This window comes from Oryctolagus cuniculus, chromosome 11, assembly GCF_051225735.1.
Source record: "Oryctolagus cuniculus isolate XC-2025 breed Fujian yellow rabbit chromosome 11, ASM5122573v1, whole genome shotgun sequence".
Taxonomy (NCBI): domain Eukaryota; kingdom Metazoa; phylum Chordata; class Mammalia; order Lagomorpha; family Leporidae; genus Oryctolagus; species Oryctolagus cuniculus.
In genome coordinates this window covers 88593512-88607783 of record NC_142877.1, presented here as the reverse complement: position 1 = coordinate 88607783, position 14272 = coordinate 88593512, and the positions used below count along the sequence as shown (strand labels likewise).

The 14272-nt window shown below is 35.8% G+C and overlaps 1 protein-coding gene across 2 annotated transcripts in view; it reads left to right on the top strand.

Moving 5' to 3' along the window:
- The window catches only part of RASSF9 (Ras association domain family member 9), a 36732-nt gene extending 25481 nt beyond the window's left edge, over positions 1–11251 (top strand). For both annotated transcript variants that reach the window (XM_051845719.3, XM_002711271.6), the window contains one exon: positions 6329–11251. In XM_051845719.3, coding sequence (XP_051701679.3) covers positions 6329–7589 — 1261 coding nt within the window. In that variant the 3' untranslated portion in view covers positions 7590–11251. The remainder of the gene's footprint in view (positions 1–6328) is intronic.
- The last annotated feature ends 3021 nt before the right edge of the window (positions 11252–14272 follow it).

The following is a 14272-nucleotide window of genomic DNA, read 5'->3' as shown; positions in this document are numbered from 1 at the left end:
GAGGCAGGTATATTTTGTTTTAAATCTAGAGCAGAGTTCTTCAGTTGCATCACCCTTGGCATTTTAGGCCAGACAGTCCTTTGCAGTGAGGGGCTGTTCAGTACATTGTGGGATGTTTGTGATCCTGGCTTCTACTCTACTAGATACGAATGCACCTGCAGACCTGATGCGAAAACCAAAACAGGTATTCTCATGCTGTCAAATGTCTTCTGAAAAGCATAATCATCCCTAGTAGAAGATAAGCCTAAAATTTGCTGTTTAAAGAAAAAGCAATTGTAGTAAAAAGGATAGAGAATTGTCTTTGGGCCCTTGGCTAGGACTCAGAGAGGACTCCAAAGCTTTATAGTTCTTTATTCTGCAACAGGAGGAGGCCTTCACAATCCCCTGGCACAGATGCCACCAGTAGCTTGGAACTAACTCTGCTTTCCAAGCGTGAAGTCTTGTTCTACAGACTTAAGCAATAAAAGCATTTCACTTAAATCACTCTGATGCATGGTAATTAGACTGTGTTAGTATTTACTGCGTTTTCCAGCCTGGCCTTGGAAATAAGGAATTATTGCAAGTTTCTAGGGAAAAATACGTTGAGTTCCAAACATTTTCCATAAATATCTGTGGCTTGCATCCTAATTTTCCAGTACAATACTGGGTTTTAGAAGCATAACTTACAATGTAATTATTGTAAATAATATGACATTTTAATGATTTTTATTGTTTTGAAAGAAGGCTCAATTTGAACATTTACCCCTCTAAATTTCATATATCACATTTCAGCTGAAGTTTGTCTTCTTTATACAGGAAGAAATGCTGGTCTTTGATTCTCCTGCATGCCAACTACAATGGCTCTTTTCCTCGGACAACTGAATAAAAATGGCCAAATATTATCCATTTATGTTCATATTGTCTGCCTTCAAACTTAATCCCTGTTTTGTAGATGTATATTTTGTTGGATCTTAACTTTGACACAGAAAACATAATTGGTACGTTAATCTTAAGACTTCAAGATTTTAGTTGTTAATTTATTCTCTGATGCTGTGTGCATTGTAGTTTCTTAGTGGAAGATTTTTGAAGGGATATTTGATGGATTATGTTCTATTTTAAATTATAAACCAACCATTTTAATTCATAATTTTTATGATGTTAAAATAAAGTATCAGTGGAAAAATAATTTAAGATCCTGATTGACAGTAGAGTCAATTTAAAAATTCCCATTTTTAAGCAACAAAAAAGCATATATGGAAGAACTTAAGATAATATTTAACATTACTAAATTTAATAAAGTATTAAAGCTCATATAACTATAGAATATGCATGTGGAATGTCAGTATTTATTACATAGTTATAGCTGTGGTAAATATATTTAGACTGTGCCATAAAATCTCTTGAATGTTTTCTATTGATGTTTCAAATTACTTTTAGTTCAGTTTCCAGTCCCTAATATGCAGAACAGATACCTGGGAAAAAGAGTTTTGTACTGGTGGGAATTATAGTTTAAATATTGAGCATTTTTCCTCTTTTATTACATGATATTCTTGAAATAGACAAAGAGCTTTAAGTCAAGTCAAAGCAATACTATAATCTTATTCAAGTTTTCAATGTGTGTTCCACTGTAAAATTCTTTAACTTTTATTAGTTCTTGTATATTTTAATGAGAACCAAAATGTAAGATTACCTACTTAGTACTATGTAAGGCAGTATTATAAATTTTCATCCATCATTGTTTCTGCCTGCTTCATGTGGCCATCTGGTAAATTGCCTTGCTATAAATGGTGATGTAGGTAACTGAAATCTTTCTGATCATATAATTTATTCAAGGAACTTAATGGGTAATAAGATATTAGGAATGCTAAGTCTGATACATTGAAGCCATGATGCAACTAAATTCCGGTTTACAATATTTCATATCTGCTTGCCAATTGAAGGAGTGAACAGTTACCAAATTAGCATAAAATTCCAGTCTTAAAGCAGAATGAATGAAATGTATGTGGTATTACTTTACTCTGATACTGTAACTATAATTTTTGAGTGAATGCTTTTAGTCTTAAATACAACATAAAAGTAACACATTTTGAATCCTATAATCCAGATAATCTCCAGTTATTTTAAAACTAGCTTACACTTGGCCAGCACCCCGGCTCACTAGGCTAATCCTCCACCTGTGGCGCTGGTACCCCGGATTCTAGTCCTGGTTGGGGGGCCGGATTCTGTTCCAGTTGCCCCTCTTCCAGGCCAGCTCTCTGCTGTGGCCTGGGAGGGCAGTGGAGGATGGCCCAAGTCCTTGGGCCCTGCACCCGCATGGGAGACCAGAAGGAAGCACCTGGCTCTTGGTTTCGGATCAGTGCAACGGGCTGGCTGTAGCGGCCATTTGTGGGGTGAACCAACGGAAGGAAGACCTTTGTCTCTGTCTCTCTCTCTCTCACTAATTCCGCCTGTCAAAACAAAAAAGAAGAAGAAGAAGAAGAAGAAGAAGAAGAAAAACTATCTTAAACTTGCAAACAAATTCCTATTCAGCCTCCTATCAGGATGTTTACCTTTGGATTCCTCCATCCCAGAGTGTCCAGAGAGCCCATTCTTGGAACCGCCATACATATTAACCTCACCATATGCTTTCAATTTTTGTGGCCCTGCTCCTTTAATATTACAGCTTACTTTCAAGAATTAGTTGTGGGTTAACATCTAAAGGCACAGTTGAAAAAACACTCTCTAGCTTTGTGACTGTAAGCAAATTGCTTTCCCTCTCTCTTGTCTCAGTTTTGTCATCTGTAGAATGGTGATAATATTAGTAATTATCAAAAAATGTGTAAAAGAGAAGCATCTTCAGTGGATTGAAAATAGGAACTATCACATTAACAGTGAGATTGTTTATACATGGAAGTAAAACACTGGGATATAAACAAACAATTTTAGAATATGAGATTTTTATAAATTAAAAAAGTAAAGATAAGTGAGTTTTCAATTTTTATATGACTATATGTTATCTGGGCAGTTTAAGAATTGTAAAATGTTTATCTATTCACCTCCAACAAACACACACAAAAGCTAAGCAAATCACAACAAACTACATTTTTAAGTTTGCAGTGTGTATGTATATTTATATGTCATAATGACAGTCTGGCATTAGAGTAGCAGGTTTTGTGTTTCAACCACTGGTTGGAATCCATTAGATAGAAAAGTTAGCTATACTGTATTATGTAACAAATCAAGTTATCTGGGATGAGTTTGTATTTTTAACCTTTTGTTGTGTATGTGTTTGTGGATATCATGTCTATTGGATAGTAAAGCTACAAAAGTTGGGAAAGGAACATTTTAGCTTATTCCAATTTTGGTGTTAAATTCTTTATTTGTATGAGGTTTGCAGGGAGACAATTATTTCCATAAAGTTATGGTTATTTAAGATTTCTAGATCGGTTTCATTCTAAATATTTTTGTCTCTTTCCTATATTTCTGATTTAAGTGTTTATTTTACCTTATGAAAATATGCTGAAGATTGTTTAAGTCAGTGCAGCCTTTGGGCACCACGCTGTAATAAGGATCTTAGCATTAACACTGACACTAACTCAAATGTTCTCTTTCCAGCCCTAGCACTAGTTCCCTCAACAAACCAAAGATGCTGCATGTAAGTCGTGTGTGTCTTTGCATCATTCACACTTCTCATGAGAGTGCCAGCTAAAGAGGAGATGCTCAGCAAATTTTTTTGAATAAATAAAAAGAAACTTGCTTGGAAACATATTATAAAATAAGTACAGTTTTCTTCAACATCCTAAGCCTTCTGTAAAGTAGACTGTAGATATGACAAAGCACATACTAGTTGTGGAAGATTTATTGGTCATTACTTTTAAGTATGTTCAGTCCAGTGGCAAAAGTTTTGAAAATTATTTTGTTTGAATGATGGTTTTGAATTTCCCTTGAATATTTAGAACTAGTTGACCCAAGAAAATACAAGGACATTTAGAAAAGAATTTTTTAAAAAAAAAGTGAAGAGGTTTGTAGCCAGACTGTGAGTTTAGTAATAAAGGCATTAATTTTCTCAGGTGTAACATGGAATTAATAGCTTTTTTCTTCATTGTGTATAAGGTATATTAGTACTACTTATCCACATGTGATGAAAATGAGCAAAGTTCTATAAGAGACCACAATAGACAAAATTTGAGCTCTCCAAAGCAAGAATAATCCCAGGTCAGGTGGGGATCATGAAACTATTGGAGAAGTATTGTCATGGATACCATTACTATTCTGGTATTCAAAATAATTCTCTGCTCCTTTTTTCTCAGTCTTCCTCACAGCTCTAGGCCTGAAGAATTTATAGGTTGTGTGTCCTTCTCAGCTATAGACCCAGAATTGGTGATTCTCAATCAGATAAGATATTAGATTAATAGTTTCTCAGTTAGGACATAGGGACTACTGCAAACAGACAACAGTAAGGGCTTTTGAGGACATGACAGTTTTGTCAGCAAAAGGTGTCACTCATCCATTCCTAAACCCTTTGTAACTGCATTAGTTCAAGAAGAAGATTAATATTAATTTTAAAAGACATAGACGGCCACACATTCTTGCCCACTTTTCTCCATGGCTTGTAGTGAGAGAAGTTTTTTCTGACCAGTTCAGTGTTCTATTGATATCCTATGGTTCCACTGCCATAAAAGTTCCTTTTATAAAAAAAAATGTTTATTTGAAATTCAGAGTTACAGTGAGAGTGGGAAATACAGAGAGAGAGAGAGAGAGAGAGAGAGAGAGAGAGAGAAAAGAAAGAGACCTTCCATCCACTGGTTCACTCCCCAAGTGGCCACAATGACCAGGGACAGGCCAGGCCAAAGCCAGGAGCCAAGGGTTTCATTTGAGTCTCCCATGTGGATGCAGGAACTCAAACACTTGGACGATCCTTCACTCCCCTTCTGGGCACATCAATAGGGAGCTGGATGGGAAGTGGAACAGATGGGACTTGAATCAGTGCCTATATGGGATGCCAGTACTGCAGACAGTGGCTGAACCTGTACTTAGTCTCTGATGATCTTTTGATAATTTATACATTTTCCTCATAAGGAAAGGGACTTGTAAGTATTCTAAATAGACTTCCCCTTCTTTCAAATCATCTTCTCTCCCTTCACTCAGTTTATTTTTCTCATTGCATTCACAACTATCTTAAATTGGTCATATAATCCTGTCTGCATTCTTGCATTTGTACCCTTAGTCTCTTCAGATAGGTTTGGCACACAACTGGCATGCGATAAACATGTGTTGAATGAAATGGTCGCTATTTCTAATATTGAACTTTAAAAACTTAAAAAACTTAAAAACTAAAAAAAAAAACTTAAAAACTTAAAAAAAAAGATTTATTTATTTACTTTAGAGGCAGAGTTATAGAAAAAGAGAGGGAGAGGGAAAGGGAGAGAGGTAGAAAGGGAGAGAGGAAGAGAGGGAGAGAGGAGAGAGAGAGGTCTTCCATCTGCTGTTTCATTCCCCAAATGACCTCAATGGCTGGAACTGGGCTGATCCAAAGCCAGGACCTTTTTCTAGGTCTTCCACGTGGGCACAGGGGCCCAAGCACTTGGGCCATCCTCTGCTGCTTTTCTAGGCCATCAGCAGGGAGTTGATTTGGAAGTGGAGCAGCCAGAATTCGAACCAGCACCCCTTTGGGATGCTAGCACCACAGGCAGATGCTTAACCTACTATGCCACAGCATCGGCCCCCTGAACAGTTTTTGACTCCTTGACTCCAATAACTGTCCCACCATTGCTACTTATGCTTTCGTGGTCCTCCTCCAGGCTTAAGGCTGCTATTCATTTCCCTCTTGATTGGTGTCTTAACTGGAGCAGCTCTAACTGTGTTTATATTGTAACTAACTTCTGAAGAAAAGCGAAAGTATCATTACCTCGCTATGATTTGAACTCTACATAGGAAATAAAAAGGGAATTAAGGTATTCTCTATAGTTTAAATTGTTCTTTCATTAAATCTTCTGATTTTTGATAAATAAAAAAAACTAACTGGCACGTAAAAATTGTACGTATTTATGGGGTACCAGTTGTGGAGTTTTCATACATGTATGCATTGCGCAATGTGCAGTGGGAGTAGATATAATTGTCTCCTCAGCACTTACCATTTCAAGTGGTAAAAATAATCAGAATCCTTTCTTCCGGATTTTTCTTTCTTTCTTTCTTTCTTTTTTTTTTTTTTGAATGTCGCTCCAACCTCAAAATGCAGCTCCCTTTACGGTTAAATCTAGACTTTCAAAAAGGATAGTAATGAAACACTACCTTGTAAGTTTACACTAGCGATGCTTGACATATAATGTGTGTTTTGTGTGTGTGTGTCTTGTTGTTGTTGTTGTTCCAGGTCTCCCACTAAAGACATGGATTCCGAAGAGAGGGAAATTGTGGTTTGGGTTTGCCAAGAGGAGAAGATTGTCTGCGGCTTAACGAAACGCACCACCTCCGCTGACGTCATCCAGGCCCTGCTCGAGGAACACCAGACAACGTTTGGAGAAAAACGATTTCTTCTGGGGAGCCCCAGCGACTACTGCATCCTGGAGAAGTGGAGGGGCTCCGAGCGGGTGCTTCCTCCACTGACTCGAATCCTGAAGCTTTGGAAGGCTTGGGGAGACGAGCAGCCCAACATGCAGTTTGTCTTGGTGAAAGCAGACGCCTTTCTTCCAGTTCCCTTGTGGCGGACAGCGGAGGCCAAATTAGTGCAAAACACAGAAAAACTGTGGGAGCTAAGCCCAGCCCATTACATGAAGACATTGCCACCAGATAAACAAAAAAGAATCGTCAGAAAAACGTTCCGGAAACTGGCTAAAATTAAACAGGATACAGTGTCGCATGATCGAGATAACATGGAGACGCTCGTTCATCTGATTATTTCCCAAGACCATACCATTCATCAGCAAGTCCGAAGAATGAAAGAGCTGGATCTGGAAATTGAGAAGTGTGAGGCTAGGTTTCACTTAGATCGGGTAGAAAACGATGGAGAAAACTATGTTCAGAATGCATATTTAATGCCCAGTTTCAGTGAAGTGGAGCAGAAGCTAGACTTGCAGTGCGAGCAAAACCAGTTTCTGGAGGACCTGAGTGAAAGTGATGGAGTGGTACAGCTGGAAGAGCGGCTGAAATATTACAGGATGCTCATTGATAAGCTCTCCATCGAGATAGAAAAGGAGGTGAGAAGCGTTTGCGTTGACGCGGGTGAAGATGCAGAAGGGGCAACTGGGAGTGAACTGGAAAGCTCCAATTTGGAAAGCGTGAAGTGTGATTTGGAGAAGAGCATGAGAGCTGGTTTGAAAATCCACTCTCATCTGAGTGGCATCCAGAAAGAGATTAAATATAGTGACTCATTGCTTCAGATGAAAGCAAAAGAGTATGAACTGCTGGCCAAGGAGCTCGATTCGATTCACATTAGCAACAAGGATGGATGTCAGCTAAAGGAAAACAGAGGGAAGGAATCAGAAGCTCCCAACGGCGACGGGGCGGTTCCTCCCTTCACTCAAAGAGTATTTAACACTTACACCAATGACACAGACTCAGACACTGGTATCAGCTCTAACCACAGTCAGGACTCTGAGAACACTGCAGGAGACCTGGTGTTGTTGTCAACATAATTTAAATGGGCTTTTCCGATCTGCTTGAATGTTGTCTGTGTTTGCGTAATTTAATAGGAAACTTTATTTGAAATACTACTTTCTGAAAATTGTGAATCATGTTAAAGTATTCGGTAGTTAGTAAAAACTAGTGAACTCCATTTTTTTTTTTGGTTATAAGATTTCCAGTATGACCTTAAGTATTACCTTAAGAATTTCAAGAATGAACTATCAGAAAAGTAGCAGAATGAGCCTGTAGGTATAGAACACAGAAATAATTGAGAATCATAGATAATTTATCACAGCTTCAATGAAAAATGATTTATATAAGCTAACAATTCTTAATAGTGGATAGTCAAAATACTGAAACTTCAAACATGACAGAAGTAAAATTAAAACATACTGAAACATCTTTTTTTCTGCATTGCCATTGAAATTTGTAAAAGAAAATGGCAGCTACTATGTTGTAACTATATTAATCTAAATCTTTGTTCTTTTAATATTTAGTCTGTGTAACTTACTAAGTCTGTCACTTCTTGAGCCCTTTACCTTTTAGGTTTAAGTGACAAGTTGCTCTGGAGACACGAATAACGACTGGCAGTGTATTAGACACAGTGGAGGGAACAGATGAGGCAAGGCCAAGTGCTGCACACACACAGTGAATTTTCTAAAGAAGAATACAATTATTAGGAGATATGCATGAACTTTTATTATCTAGCAATGCAGATCCTTTGATCAGACCAGTTTCGCTGCAGGCTCATTCTTGAATGAAGTATGATGTGGGTTACAGAGGAAACCAGTCATAGTTTTGTTTGTTTATACCCTATCTACACACATTATAGTAATGAAATTTTACTCCTTTGTGTGGGTAAAATAGAGTTCTATATGCATAATTGTTAGCATTTTGTTTCTGAATGTACAAAATCCCATATGGAGAAAGCTTATTTTACATTACAATTCTTTTTGTTTTCTTAGCACTTCATCTAAAAAGCTTTTAAAGGATCTACAATATCTCCAGAGTGCTACCAAAAACCTAAGAAACTTAGTGGATTATTTAGTTTCCATCTTGAACACTGTCATATGCCAAACTATACTTGGTTTTGATTATGAATGAATGGTTATGAATTTGCTTTCTCCCTCCTTTTTTTCTTTTTTCTCTGCCTGCCTGGCTGTCTTTCTATTTTCCCTCCTCCATTCCTCTTTTCCCTTCCCTTGTTTCTTCCTTTCCTTCCTGCCTGTCAGTGAACACATGGTAAAATCATACTGAAAATAGTTTTTATCATTTTATTATGTGAACTGACTACTGATGCAGTTAGTTTTTTCTGTAGCTGACATCTTCTTTCCTGAGCCAGTGCATATGTAACTAAAATATTTGACTTAGTTTTAATATGTGAATAATACTGAAATTCATGTTTCTTTTCATTTATTTTTACATATAGTGTATTGTAGGTTTTGATTCAGTTTTACTTTTTCATTTTTAAAATTTTATGTTTTCAACTTTTCAACTTCATTAACTGTTTTCTTTGTCTTTCTTAAATTTTCTTCATATATCCTTGTATTTTTCCCTCTCCTAATTTTTTCACTCATATTTGGGAAGGTATGTAGACTGTATAGCATCTGTGTTGTCATTTTTTGCACTAAGATATTTGTAGGCCATTTTTGAAGTTGGCTGGTAGGAAATGTAGAAATTTCCATTCGATAAAAGATACAGTGATAAACAATAAGTACAGTGCAACATAGGATATATATACACACACAAATGGACTTGAATAATAATCACTTGTGAAATGAAAGTTTACCTGCCTAATAGGCCATTAAATTATGAAACAATGTGGTGAGCTGTTGACAAGTTCACTGTTTACTAGGAGGGATTAAATGCAAAAGATTGTCATAAGTGATAAAACAATTGTAAATGTTGCTTTCCTAAAGTGAAAATAATCTCTTTGGATTACCCTAAATGAGAAAAATCATGAAAAAAGATACATTGCTTATATTCTTATGTAACTTTACTGAGTTCAAAAGAGGTTGTAAAGAAAGAACGTGAGAGAGAATTTGATTGTATAAATCAATTCTGCTTTTATAGAGGTAAAGACAATGATGCAATCCAAAAGCCAATTCTAAATTTTATAGGAAATAATGTTTAAAACCCTTGGTAGAGAGGAAAACTATTGGTTTTTAAATTCATTTTAGGATTTCTATTTGATCTTTAATTATACACAGGTATTTGTGCTTCTAATCAATATAGTACATAATCATTCATCAATTTCCATAGTGAGTCTCCAATTTAGAGCTATTTTTAATATATTAATGAAAACAGAAAAACTAAAATACCATGTTCTTATTTGTGAATACTAAGATATTCATTATTAATTTAAGAGAAAATTTAAGTTGTAATTATAGGACTTGATAGAAAGTTTAGTGTTTTTCATTACTTATAAGAAACCTTAAAATACAGTACTTATGGATTTTTCAAAATTTTTCAGTAACCTGAGAGGTTAACTATGAAATTGCTGTGTGCAGCTAGAAGTAAACCAAAGCTGACAACTCTATTTTTATCAAAAGACTTAGATTCTCACAGGCAATAACTAGTGCATTCTTCCCCACAGAATGCCTGTTTTTCTCTCCATCTGCTACCTTCTGGAGTCCTATCCATTTTCCCAGCCTTTGTAATGTGCTATCACTTTTATGGAACATTTTTGTTATATTCAACCAATTGTAATCTCTTATGTGTAAGCTCACAAATATTTCAGATGTATTTCTTGTTTATTTCATCATTTATATTCTGGCTTAGGTTATACTCATTTATGTTCTTATCCAATTCCCCTTCCATAAAGGATTCTTAACATATTACTTTATCATCTGTCTGGTTAACTAAACTCCCTCCTATCAACTTCTGTACCCCTTACTCAATTTTTAAATTGAATACCTACATTTTAAGGAATTGAAATTTTGTATTTGTATCTTTATTTGTGGTAATTGATACTTGTGTATTTGTACATAAATATCCAAATACCCATTTTTGCAGACTTAAAACATTAAAAGTAATTCTGCTTTAAAAAAATTTAGAGGAACACTGAGTCTCTATGATACTACGAGGTTTTTTGATGTTACATTAATTTTTTTTGCCTTCCTCCCCATAGTGTTATATTCATTTTTAATCTTATTTGTACTTCACAGAATTACTGATTTAAAGCAACACGATATTATCTTTTTAGCCAATTTTATGGTTAATTATTGAATTTCTCTTTCCATTATATGTTTATAAGAAAAACATATTTTATAGAGTTGAGTTTGAAATAGTAGACACACAAAATAATTTTAACATATTCTAAATGAAATATCTATTATATTTTTCTTCTTACTTGTAATAATGAATGATCCTTCATTAGTATGTAGAAGATATTTTAATTCATTAAAAATTTATTTTTATATTTATTTAAGCATCTATTGACAAAACAAAATATATTTCTGTTGCTGCATTTTATAATTTTTCTAAGTAGGATTCTTGTTCTACTTAAAAATATTTTTCTACTGACAAAGGAATACCTTTTAGTCCTGATACACTTTTTAAATATTAGGCTGTTTCTTTTTGTACTACCTGATTGGTTTAATAAACCTGATGTGACAGATATAAGTATATACAACTTCTGTAACTGACAGAGCAATAAAAGCATCATTGAACACTTCAGTGTAATATTGTCTTTCTGGGTGGGTTGACTGTGTTGACAATAAGTTTTATATAGCTATGAATGATATTATTTATTTTATAATATATTTCAAAATCAGTTATTTGTTGACTACATAAATACATAAATAAAATCTAACAGAGATTTTTATTAGGTTTTATATACTTTTGTTCTGGTTTGTTAGTAAATTCAATAAGTGATTTTATAGCAAACTACCTTGCTTCCTAGAATGAAATCGTTCTAACTTAAAACCACTCAACAAAGTGTGAATCTTTTACAATGAATTATAATTTGTCACTACAGTGCCTCTTCGAAGTGTAACTTAGAATAGATTTTGAGTTTTTTAAGTAGTTGTTCATTTAAACCATAAGGAAATTCACTTGTTCTTTCTACAAATGACCTTGCAATTTGTTTCTTTTCTTTCTTTTTTTTTTTTGAGAGGTAGAGTTATAGACAGTGAGAGAGAGAGACAGAAAGAAAGATCTTCCTTCCATTGGTTCGCTCCCCAAATGGCTGCTATGGCCGACGCAGCACCGATCCGAAGCCAGGACCCAGGTGCTTCTTCCCAAACACTTGGGCCATCCTCCACTGCCCTCCTGGGCCACAACAGAGAGCTGGACTGGAAGAGGAGCAACCGGGGCTAGTATCCGGCGCCCCAACTGGGACTAGAAGCCGGTGCCCATATGGGATGCCGGCACCGCAGGCGGAGGATTAACCAAGTGAGCCACGACGCCGGCCCCAGTGAGTTTGTTTGTTTGTTTATTTTTTTTTGCAATGAGTTTCTTAAAGACTGTATATAGTATCCAGTAAAACAGAAATAAATTAACACTATTGTATTACTAATTCATCTCAACAGTGAGAGAAAACAGAATAGTTATTTTGTTAGTCTAGATATAATTTGTTTTCAGCAACTTTTGGGCCTAAGAATAACATTTGTTTTTTAAATTTTGTAGCTACTAGGTTTATATCCGAAATAATTATTTTGAGAATTATTTTGAGAATTCAAATGAAGCAATTAAAATATGCTTTTCTTATGTGGAACTACTAGACATAATTTAACAGGAGGCTGGTAAGTCACCACATTTTATGCATACAGTACCATTCAGCTATTTATTTTTATTTTTAAACAAAGACAGAGAGCTCTCACTCAGTGAATGACTCTCCAAATAGCTAAAACAGCTGGAGCTGGGCGAAGGGTGAATCCAGGAGTCGTGATCTTAATTTAGGTCTCCCGTGAGAGAGTTGGGAATTCACTCACTTGAAATACCACTGCTGCCTCCCAGGGTCTTCCTTGGTGGGAAGATGAAGTCGAACAGCCAGAGCTGGGAATTGAAAGGAAGTACCCCGATGTGGGATGTGTGCTTCTTAACTAAGCTAAACATCTGTCCTAGTTCTCTCTTTATTTCATTTCTTTTTCTAAAAATTTTATCTTATTTATTTGAAAGGCGGAGTTAGAGGGAAAGAAAGAGAGACAGAGAGTGAGGTCTTCCGTCTCTTGTTCACTCCCCAGGTGGCTGCAATGGCTACGGCTAGGCCAAGCTGAAGCCAAAAGCCAGGAGCTTCATCCAGGTCTCCAACATGGAGGGTGGTCCTCCACTGCATTCCCAGGCACATCAGCAGTGAGCTGGATTGGAAGTGGAGCAGCCAGGACTTGAACCAGCACCTATATGGGATGCTGGTGCTGCAGGTGGCAGCTTAACCCACTATGCCACAGTGGTGTCCCCTTTCCTATTTGTTTCTAAATGAAATAGGTAGATGATTTCAAACTTGAATTATTCAAACAATGTACAACATGATATATGTATGTGGATATAATTTTTTTTTTCTAAAAATATTGCTTACGGTAAAGACTGGGACTTCACTTTGCTCACACAACACGTTCCTTATTCTGACACATGGTTATTCTGGAGACCGCCCTCTATGGGACATATAGAGATTCTATACTCCGAGAGCAGCAGAGAATCCATCCTGTCAATTATCATAATTTATTCCATTAATCTTCTCATGGGCATTTTAGGTGATTCTCAGTCATTTACAATACTTTTTATAAATCTTATCAGTGTGTTTCTGTGAGACTAGATTGCTAGATGTAGAAATATTGGTTCAATGGTGATAAATGCAATTTTTAATTTTAATAAATATTGACAGTTAATCTCTATAAAAACTAATCCTTTGTGATCTGATTTTTAATTCAAATCTATAGGATGTTTAATAATAAATTAAACTTACTAATTATTATTTTGAGATAAATGAATATTGCTTGCAAAATTTATCAGTTCAGAAACAAGACAATGGGGGAGGGCATTGTGGTGCAGTGAGTTAAACCACTGCTTGGGAAGCCTACATTCCACATCAGCTGAATGGAGTCCAGCTTCTGTTAATATTTCCTTGGGAAGGAACAGATGATGGCCAAAGTATGTGGGTTCCTGCCATGTGCCTGGGATACCCCAATGGAACTTGCAGCTCTTGACTTTGGTCAGGCCCACCCTGGCTGTTGTAAGCATTTGGGGAGTGAACCAGAGAATGTAAGTTTCCCTCTCTCTCTCTCTCTCTCTCCCGTCCTCCTTCCTTCACTCTCACTCAGAGGTTCAACTAAATAAATAAATAAATAAAAATAATTCAGACTGTGGCCAATAATTAAACAAATAGCTGTCAAAGCTATTAAGGATTTCCATAACGAATCTGATTTAAAAGTAACAAAGATCCAGGTCTTATTGTTCTAACTCTTACGTTCTCAACATTATTAGAATGTGTGCTTTTCTAACAAGTACCAGCTCCATTATACATATTATTAAGGACCTTCTATTTTGAAAATAAAATAATCAAATATGGGGATTTACTTATAGCAGATGGTAAATACCATGAAAAGTGATTTGGAAATGGTATATAAGCCCACAACCCTCAATGATTCATAGCTTTCAATCTATACTCTTACAGTTCATAATAGATAGCAAGGAAATATTTCAAACTTTGTGAAAACATATATACATGAAGATATTAATAGAATTCAATAATAGA